At 40.5% G+C, this 10,833-nt stretch overlaps 1 protein-coding gene across 1 annotated transcript; it reads right to left on the bottom strand.

Annotated features, from left to right (window-relative positions):
* Window positions 1-710: 710 nt before the first annotated feature.
* LOC139140656 (carbonyl reductase [NADPH] 1-like) lies at window positions 711-8,536 on the bottom strand. Its single transcript, XM_070710028.1, has 7 exons — window positions 8,386-8,536; window positions 5,510-5,608; window positions 4,575-4,835; window positions 3,479-3,591; window positions 3,205-3,333; window positions 2,582-2,723; window positions 711-1,674 (listed from the first exon to the last, which is right to left on the bottom strand). The coding sequence occupies exons 2-7, from the start codon at window positions 5,528-5,530 to the stop codon at window positions 1,507-1,509; spliced, it is 834 nt and encodes a 277-aa protein (XP_070566129.1). The 5' UTR covers window positions 5,531-5,608; window positions 8,386-8,536; the 3' UTR covers window positions 711-1,506.
* Between the last annotated feature and the right edge of the window lie 2,297 nt (window positions 8,537-10,833).

Raw genomic sequence — 10,833 nt, 5'->3', positions numbered from 1 at the left:
GAACGGCATTGGTCAGAAATCACTTTCTAGTTGAATTGCCACCAGATTTTGAACAAGTAAGCTTTGAACAAGTAAGCTTTTAGAGGACATAGTAACCTCTGTAGCCGCTTCTGAAGTCCTACACTTTGAAGAGCGACTCTGCGGGTCATCTTATAGAAAAGAGGTTGTTTCTACGTTCAAGAATTAATAAAAAATAGGTCAGAAGAGTTCAACTCAACAAGTCAGAGTCTTTCATCAGCGAGACTTGTGGAACGTCCTTCACTGTCTCTTCCTCAATTTTCCTTCAGTGGTTTATTAAAGATTCTGTTCAGACTTCACGCATTTTCTGTCCAATACCACGGTCCATAGAGGGGTCATGCCAATACACAGTGCTCTCTCTCTCTCTCTCTCTCTCTCTCTCTCTCTCTCTCTCTCTCTCTCTCTCTCTCTCTCTCTCTCTCTCTCTCTCTCTCTCTCTCTCGTATTTCAATCCTGAACTTCAATTGCTTCATCCCTGACTTTATAATCACGTGACAATGGAACTGATGCCGTTTCATCAGGAGACGGAACATGGCTTTGAAAGAGGAGAGTTACGTCAAGAAGACACATTCCTTATATATTTTCGCGGCCTTAGATTGCACGCTGAGGAATTTCTATGGTGGTTTCCTATGAAGTGTATTGTCTTCTTTATAATCTACTTTAACATATGTTTCGCTTGCTGTACTCATAAATATGTTTGCAGTTTTGTCTTTTTATTCTCTTTCTCTCCAGACTATTTTGTAGAAGTTCATAAATTTGACTTTCTGACATCAGTGAAAAGACACAGCTCCGGTCAAAGTTTCAAATATTGTGGACTTTGAATTTTACTCGTTGAGAAGACGCACCCATTTCCGTACAATTTTATTACACACATTTTGAAATAATCACCACCCTGTATACGTTGTGTTACTATCTCAAAATCACACAGACGTTTTGCAAATTAACGCAGGTGATTATATATAGGTACAAGTTGCATTTCTTTTATAAAGTAGCTTGCTTTAAAAGCAAGACGATATTTTTCTGATAGTCTTGGCACTTATGATTCATTGGTAGTTACACCGGCTATTATAAAATAAGTCGCAGGAGATTTAAAAAAACAAACAACCTAGATGTCCATTTATGCAAGGTTATCACTCATAGCACTGAGCTTTAAATTTGAAAATGGGATTACACATATTACACTGAAAAGAGATTGTAGTATCACGCCCTTGAATTCTACATAAGTAGCAGTTAGATCCTAAATATTGTTAGATTCTAAAATATACATGCCTTTAAATTTTATTATTTAAAACTATCGATGTGCGGTTATATGCTATTTAGGTAGTTCATAGGATAGTGAAATGAGCTGTAAAATACCGAGTGTGCGCAGTTTTAACTTCGTGCAAGGAATTCAAAATCGTTTCTAATACTACTGCTGTCATAAAATACAGCCGGACGAGCTTTCTGTCTGCTGATTCAGAAATGCAAGTCAAAATATCATGTCCTTGCTCATCTTGTCTTCCATTTTAAGATTTCCTTTTCAGCGACCATTTCTCCCTGAGGTGCTGTTGTGTTTGGCGGAAGCAATGCCAGGTACACGGGTGTTATGGCGCCCTCGTCTGGCGTCTTTGTACCCTTGTGACTACTCATGTCAGTATCAACATAGCCCGGGCAACACTGTAAAGAGAAAAAAAAGCAAGGACATGCGTCATGATTAATCGTATCGCAATTTTTTAATTTTTTAATTTATAGCTTTATTTCAGACTTTAAAAGCAATAAAACCTGATGTAGAGCAAGTAATTGAACTTGATCTGTCATCGAGAATGATATACCAAAATGTGAGCATTCCCTAAAATATATAGCATGCGGTGCTGAAAGTGGAATAAATGAGATCACATGGCCAAAACTTAACTATTATTAACAGGGAGCGCTAGTATGTTTAATACTAAGACATAACTCAGGTATTAATAATTAATTAGAAAAAGCTGATCATCAATATTAGCTCATTTGGGCAGTAATACTCTAAATTTGAAATATATGGCAGTAAATATCGCACTCAGTCTGTTGCGTAGCGTTCCCTTATTACTCGAGAAGCTGTATGGTCTTACGACAACCACCTGACTTCCACCGCGTCGTGCATACAACTTTCACAATCACGAAAGTCTTCATATAATAATAATCTAGACACAAAAGGAAATCATAAACTTATTCATCTACCATGACAGCTAACAGAGTGTCTGTGCGCAATGCCATGGGTAATCATCACCGGTGGCAATGTAATTTCGTGAAGAGCTATTATGTAATGCAGTTTTTTTTTTCAGTGGACATGTTTATTGCATTTGCTGTTCAAAGTTTGGACTGTACCGTCTCAAAAAACACACATTAACTGCATTGAGGGCATCGTGGGGTCATTGCTGCAGCTACACTTGCGATACTATTTCCGTAGATACATAATCTGGATATGCACATGTACACTTTTCCTTGAGTATGTGTCTGTGATGTGCCAGTGTATGTGTCGCTGTATATGTCAGTATATTTGTCAGAGTATGTGTCAGTGCAATGAAACCACTAAAATTTCACTTACGGCATTGATGAGCGTATCTTCTCTCGGATCGTCCTTCAGTGCCCGGGCCTGTATGGCGGTCAGTGCGATCACGCCCAACTTGGTTGCACCATAGGCACTGTTTGCCCAGCCCTTCGCTTGATGGTCTCCAGCCTTGGTGTCACTGCAACAGGTGACAAGGGAAATGCATCATAGACACTGTCCTCAACCAGCCGTACTGGATATCATTGGAAAACAAATTAGCACGTCCCTGTACATCATAGAACACTACCCTATGCCCAGTATGAGAAAAGTTGTCCTAGTACGGACTCAAGATGGACCAAAGTCGGTTGATCTCTTTTGACACTTTTTCGATAACAATTACAGAAGTTGGGTAATCCTATGAATGAATTAAACAGTTGTTAGAACCGATAAAGACAGACAGAGTGATAATGTTGTCAGGAAAACAACGTCTTCCTCATATGTGTCCTGATATTACTAAGAATCTAAACTTTTCTTACGCAACAACTTCAGGCACTTAAATCCTGTTGGCTGAATGTTACACAACCTCAAAATACATTTCACATATGACTATTGTACTATGATAGAATGGCATGAAGATTGTTGGGTATGCAAAGAATGACGCAATGTTTTGATAAACCTACCTCACAAATCTATTCATCAATCCAATTAGTTGAGACTCCGTCAAACTGTCTGACTGGAACTGCTCTGCAAGTTGTTGACTGAGTTTTTTGAAGGACGCGATTCCTCCTCTGCTCGCAACGTTCACCACTCTAGAAAAAGAAAACACGGCATAACAAAATGAGAAAGTTGTAACAACATTGTCGCTGGTTTCTTTCATCGATTGAATGCAAAGACGCAGAACAAATTATCTATGCACAGAAAGATGTGTGGAAATGGAGGAAGAGCCTTACGCACCTGCTGTGTGGTCGAAGTAAAGGAAACAACGCATGGCAGACATCGAGTGTCCCGAAGAAGTTACACCTCATGGATACATCAGCTTGTTCTGCAAAAGGAGCCGTACTGTTAGCCTGGTCAGAGAAGAATGTATGGAGTTAGATGGACAAGTGTGGGATAGCAGTGTTTCCATTGAAGACTAGCTAGGTATAGGACATGTCATTAAAGGTGCAATAGCTTTACCTTATGACATAATATTTTCAATATTTTGTTACAGAGTACAAGAACACTTCTTCTTTTCTATCGTTAACATGTGAATAAGCAGAATGTAAGACTTTAAAACAGAATGCATGAAACATTGTGTACATCATGGGATGTTATTGTCGACAAATGAATTCCAGCCCGGAGTTAAATTCAGTTGTTAGTATCGAACATTACTCGAATCAGGTAACATCGCAGCGTGTCGCATACAGGTTATGTTGAGAAATTAAACGCTTATATAATAACATTTCGACATGATCTAAGGGTTGGAAATCGGGACTACACTTCACAAACATATACTGCAGGCATTTACACATCCATCCACACGCATACACACATACTCTCTCTCTCTCTCTCTCTCTCTCTCTCTCTCTCTCTCTCTCTCTCTCTCTCTCTCTCTCTCTCTCTCTCTCTCTCTCTCTCTCTCTCTCTCTCTCTCACTCTCCCTCTCCCCCCTCTCTCTCTCTCTCTCTCTCTCTCTCTCTCTCTCTCTCTCTCTCTCTCTCTCTCTCTCTCTCTCTCTCTCTCGCACACAGACACACACACACACACACTTTAACCATCCTTATCACGAAGGAAAATTAACGTGTAATTGCATAGGGTGCAATAGTTCACACATTCTGTTTTGATTAAACTGACTCTGTTATTATCGCAAGTATGAATTTGGCAAGAGCGGAGAGTAGTTGACACGAACACCGTTTTGCATTAATCACTAGTAACATAAGGGGTTAGGATTAGAGATATTATTCAAAACCTGTGGCTAAAGGCTCCCATGAATCCCTCATTTTAGTTTGTGTCTATCCTTACCCGTACCAACGTGTGTAACTGTAATAATTTTAATAATGTTATTACATACCTTGTACGCTATAGCTGCATTATTCACCAGGATATCCAGACCGCCATAATTCTTCTCCAGAAATTCTTTAAGTTTACCAATACTCTCCTTTGAATTGATATCCAGTTGATGAAACTTTGGGTGTAAATTTTCCTTTTCTAAATCTTGGACAGCTTGCTGCCCTCTGCCTTCATCTCTGGCTGTCAGGTAAACATCGCCATCGAAATTCTTGCACAGCGCCCTCACAATGGCAAAGCCGATGCCTTTGTTTGAGCCTGTTACCTGCTCAGAGAGACAGAAATTTGTTCATCTTAGGTACGCCAGGGCGGCACACCCACTGAAGGCTTGTACCTTGATTTGTTGAAAATAATGTGAGATTTACATAAAAAGTACATCATATCTGACTGTTGATGTACATTGTTTACCTCGTAAAAAGCAAAAACGCAAAATTTCAACCACAGTTGCCGAAAAACTAGCAATGGTCAAGTTGTGAAAAGCCACAAGATGTTCATGTGGCAACTTTAAATCGAATAAATTCCGCACAACATCAGATGCAGTTGGTGTTAACATTTTGACAGAGTAAATTCCTGTCATTTCAATTAACATCTTAAGTCACAAGATTTCTACTTTATTGACTTCACATCATTGTGAATTAGCGTACCTCTATACATTTCAGAACTAAGCCGCACTTCCTCGGCCTGGTAGTATTTTTGAATGCGATAATCAGGTATTTAGAACACTAAAATGACTTGTGACTGTGCAATTAACTTAAATACAGTACAAGAGTTGAACACGTACCCTGGGTGTTTTTAAAATATTATAATTCAACATAACCGTTTCGAATTTGGTACTCGTTGCACTTTGTTCAACTTTGAAGGAGGCTGGGCTGGAGATTTGAAAATCCTAAATATGAGGACAGCCAAGTGTGATCGTTGGTTGGAAAATTAATAACTTACCACAGCAACTGTTTTTGGCATATTTTTATTCCTTTGTGTACAAGGTCAACGTCCTAGGAGTCAAGCGGGCAGACCGATGTGATTATGCAGTTGGACAACCTATTCAGGAGAAAAAAGATGTCAACCATACCTATGCAAAATGTGAAAAGTTAAGGTCAAAGTCTCTCTTTTTACCTCCATGATAGAAAGAACTCCTCAGTATAAAGAAAACGATAATACTATACGGTGACAGTATACAGTATTTCTCTACCGAATCGCGCCACATTTACAATGATGTTTGATTAACCCTGTATCATACGTGGATGTACCTGTTCGTGTGCAATGAGTGGGGCATGACGGAGAGACAATAAAGTGTTCAGAATATTTAAAGATGTTTGCCCTGCAAGCAGCAACTGTTGCCATATTCCTGTCGTTTCCAATGACGGGAGAAAGCAACCCATTGCTGGCGCTTTTCACTTAGTCTTTACCATCTATGCAAATTTAGGTTGAAGAAGCCCCAGGATCGTTTGCTAATATAAGATCAGTACTTAAAATTTCATTCATTCATAGGTTTAATTGGGCAATCATCTACAATCTATGACTCCTTGTGTGAATTGATCATAGACAGCAGAAGAGGGGCAAGACTTACTCTTTACCACTTGATCTTTAGAAACAAAAGTTATGGGCTTTACGCTCAGGACGTAGAGGGCGCACCCCTACTGCCTGTATTCCAAATCGAAATTTAGCTTTTTAAATCTGAAAATGTATTTCCTATACGTGATTTTAATACACGTTCACATAAGTTGCATGTGTGGTTCTCTGTAAGCACAGATCAGAACAATGAGAAATTTTGCGGATATCGGGTGCCAACAGCTAGACTCATTCCACAAATATGTTGTTTGGTCTAATGTTATCTACTGAAAGATACAAACAAACGAGCGAACACACACAGGCATCATGTACATAGTTCGAAACTTTACTAAATAGCAGAAGGCGCTAAGGAGCGTTCAGTTTTTACGGCCTGGGGGGGGGGGCCGGCAAAATCTTGTCGCCGGTGTTCAAAAAAATATAGACCCCCCCTGCATTTTTTGTGAAAAAAAGATGACCCCCCCTTTGTCAGACGAAAAAAATTGATGACCCCCCCCCCCCTGAAAAATAACCAAAACCCATATGTCAAATTTACCCGCATGGTTTGGATTTGAACTCCGGTACGCGGCGCACTTTATTCGTGTAGCAGAGATGCCAGTGCACAAACTTCTCAGCCACATCCATTGAAACGTCTGTTAATTAGGACGACTGTAAGGCAATTTTTAACTTCATTTCCATAGACAACTCATGTCCATGGACATTGTGTAAAGTAAACTTTATTGGAGTGGTTCGCCAAAGGCAGCCCTCCGGTTAAGAGGGTCATGGGCCATTACGTAAAGTCAACTTTATTCTAGTGGGCCACCAAAGGTGGCACGCCGGTAAAGAGGGCCGATCATTGCTATTGCATAAAGTAGACTTTACTGGACAGGGCCGCTGAAGGCGCGCGGCCATTACCATTATTCAGTGCGTGATCACAGGGGTCCCTCAAAAATGTTTCTAATACAAGCCGCGGCTTCATGGGGAATTTTACGGTAAGATTGCCGTTGGGTAAAGAGGGTCGATCATGGCCATGGCATAAAGTGAACTTTATTGTTGGTATTATGTTTTTGAAAATGTGGTGACCCCCCTTTCCTACCAGTGAAAAAGCGATGACCCCCCCTTTGCGGATTTCAAAGTTACAATGACCCCCCCCCCCTGGATTTTGCCGGGGCCCCCCCCCCGGCCGTAAAAACTGAACGGTCCCTAAGTTACATGTGCGCTTCTTCTAGGTCTACTTTTATACAGGCATTCCGTACCTTTCAGCACGATCCCTTTGCTATTGAAAAAAATACAAAATAAAACATTGCACAAGCACGAAAATGTTGGAATTATTAACCCCGGGTGTGGCATGACTTTGGTAGAAGCGAGACTACCTCCAAGTATGGTGCACGGATGTATATTTTTTTACATCCATGTATGGTTGGACCTCAGGTCCAGCTGCAGGTGGGAAAGTCGAAACGTTTACTTTACATTCCTGTACAGGAATCAGTGACTGTGGTGCAACGAGTAGATACCGCCTCGTGCACTCTATTCAGCAATTGAGCTAAAAAGGATCACAGTCACTCCATGCACGGACTGTGGTCCACGTCAAGATATAACACAGTTTTTCTCTCTGTTTCACAACTGACAATAGTTAACTAACGTTGATTATGTAACACACATGTGCATCCGCCATGTTTACACTATAGCTGCAGCAAATACACGAATTTATATCATTCGGTGCATATTGCACCAAAAAAGTGCATGTGTGCCTAGACTTGCTCCAAGTCTGTGGGCATATGAATATCAATACAGAATTAATTGAAGGAATAAACTTTAGCAGACTGTCGCGTATAGTGGGAGCGAGAGTGGGAGGGCGTTGCCGTAGATCGTGGGGTGAATGCGTTGGTCCACAATTGGCCAGCATGTAACTGCTGCCATGGAGCTAGAAACGGATTCTGCTGCCAAGAAAAAGCCAAACGACCAGGTGCCAGTATAATCCGTGCCCAAAATGAATTAATTAAAGGGGCAGTCCTAAATCCCTGTTTCATTTGTCTTATTCACATTGAGTGTATTCATGATGTCAGTCTTTTATTTTGCTACTATAAAGTAAGTTAATTTGCTGTTAGATAATCTGCCCCTTTTCAACAGATGTATGATTTACACTAGTCAACACTTACTAACACTGTCTTGAAAAACTTCTATATACGCCACCTACAGCCTTTGATTCTTGATAAACAATTTTAAATCTATGTTGTGATCGGCGTAAATCAAATTAGGTTTAACATTACCTGTATCACCTGCGGCTTGCACCACCCACGAACAGCAACTGACACAATCGTGCTTCAAAATCTACATCAACATGATCACAAGCGCAAACGCATGATGACATTGCATTTCAGTTTCGCCATTCAATAATCTCACGTGACAACGCCCTCTATACACGCTGCCTATATACTGTATAGTTCAATGCCAAAGCTGTGTAAATAGGATAGAAGAAGCCACGCATGAGGTGTGATATTACAAACAAACAAACCATTCGCCTTTACCAAAGGTGTCGAAGACTTTTTGCATCATCTGAGTAACAATAGCAATTACCAACCTGGACTTACTTAATTGTGTCTCAAGATATATCAACTTATTCAAATGTCTTCATGACGAAACCACCGGATGCATGGTTTGATTGAACACTTTCGCATAGACTTGCTCCAAGTCTGTGGGCATATTAATTTATCAAAAAAGATTAAATTGAATGACTAAACTTAAAGCAGACTGTCGCACTAAGTGGTAGGCTGTTGTGTAGATCGTGGGGTGAACGCTTGGCCAGCTAGTAACAGTAGTAACTCAGCTGCCGAGAAAGCCAGGCGACTGGGGGCCAGTCTAACTTTCGCACAGTATCGATACGAAAGTTTGGACTATAAGTACAGCTTGCGACAGACCGAATCACTGACGGCGTCGGGTGTCTTTTTTATTTCTGTTCGTGTTCCTTGAAAGTAACAGCCTGTCTCAAAGTTTTCTCGGATTTCGAATTATACTTAAACCTTTGTGTAAATTAGTTCGTCCCTCACTCGCAAGCACTACAAAAGTTTGAGCTTGTGATCAAAATAAGTGCGGAGATACTATGTCATTGCCGATCATTTTACTGGTCCAGTTGAGATATTTGCATCGTTTGATAGGCCTAACACGGTCACATTTATTGTTTTCGAATGGTGGAAAGTTTTGCACATTTGCGACGAGTATGTCAGTTTAGAAACCTTTCTGCAAAGAGTGCAGTGTCACACAGCTCGAGCTGTTTGCACAGCGGCGGCGTGCACCCGGTTGTCGTGTAAGTTCGACCCCGATTGACAGGGCAGTAATAGCTACTAACCTTGAATTTCTAAAATATTGACCTTGAATTTCTAAAATACTGACCTTGAATTTCTAAAATACTGACCTTGAATTTCTAAAATATTGACCTTGAATTTCTAAAATATGACCTTGAATTTCTAAAATATTGACTATGCGCACGGAGGGCCTCAGACAAAAAGTATTGATATCTAATTCGGGCTTCCTACCATATAATAAAAAAGATACATTTATACCTTTAAAATAGGCAGCATTGGTGCCTTCTTTCTGCTTCGTACATCAAATGTAAAAGTACACAATGTCAGGGCGTCGGTACGGTCATGATGGGTTGTATGATAGGTATTTGGATGATGACAAAAGCACGTCAATGCCTTGATAGTAAGAACACTGTATCAGTAAAAATCTTTGAAAAGAACCAAAAATCATAAGATCTCAAGAATGCATGAAAAAGTAGGGAACATACTTGAGTATGCCATATAATTCTGTGCAGTGTAGACAATACATTCAAATCATGACCGAGTATGTTCTTATTGACTTACTTTGTTCGCATTATTTCAACACTTTTTTTTTCTCCGGCGTTATATACTGAGAAATGAGACAGACTGTCACCATGTCAAACGTTTCCCGGTGTTTTGTGTGCATGAAGAACCTGTTAATCAGCTTTTCAACACGTACTGGACGTTAAGTTTCCCGTGCATTGCTATTGTTGATTAGGCGAATTTAACTGAGTTCACATAAACTACAAACAGTAAAACGCAATTATTGTTGACATTTAAAAGAGCGTGTTGTTCAAAATGTTCATTTTCATCATGGTAATGGTTGGAAATTCCTAAAACAACGAGATAGCATATTTTTGGGTTTGTGTTTATTTCATTGCAGGAAAAAGGCTGTTGAAACATGCTGGGGTAGTTAGTTTTTCGCAGTCATTCGTTTCAAACAAGGCGGATAGTTGGACGTTCAGAGCATGGGATTTGAAGCACCCAACACGTGTCCATAATTCGGCCGTAACAATGACACAGAAGACAGAGACAGCCGAGGTTATCGCAAGTGCCTCGCTGCAAACAAGGCCATATTGCATATGTCCGATTCTTGGAGGGCAGACGGCATAATGCAGTGGAAGGGAGACGGGTCATATGCCACTGGGAGGGCAGTCACGAACAGCTCCTCGGCAGTGATGTCATATTTGTAAACTCGATGCTGATTGGTGCAAAGCTAATATGCACAGGTATGAAGTTCAGAATTCATTCAACCGACACTAACGCGGAAAACCTCCGGTGCAACCATAGACAGTAGAGGGGAAAGTTCTTCCCCTGTACTGTCTGTGGTTCAACATATTCCTAGTTTCACCCGTAACATCACCCCTACGAAGTCAATGGAATCAACCAAACTGTGAC

This window comes from Ptychodera flava, chromosome 9 (genome assembly GCF_041260155.1).
Source record: "Ptychodera flava strain L36383 chromosome 9, AS_Pfla_20210202, whole genome shotgun sequence".
NCBI classification, from domain to species: Eukaryota; Metazoa; Hemichordata; class Enteropneusta; family Ptychoderidae; genus Ptychodera; species Ptychodera flava.
This window is presented reverse-complemented; position numbering and strand designations above follow the sequence as displayed.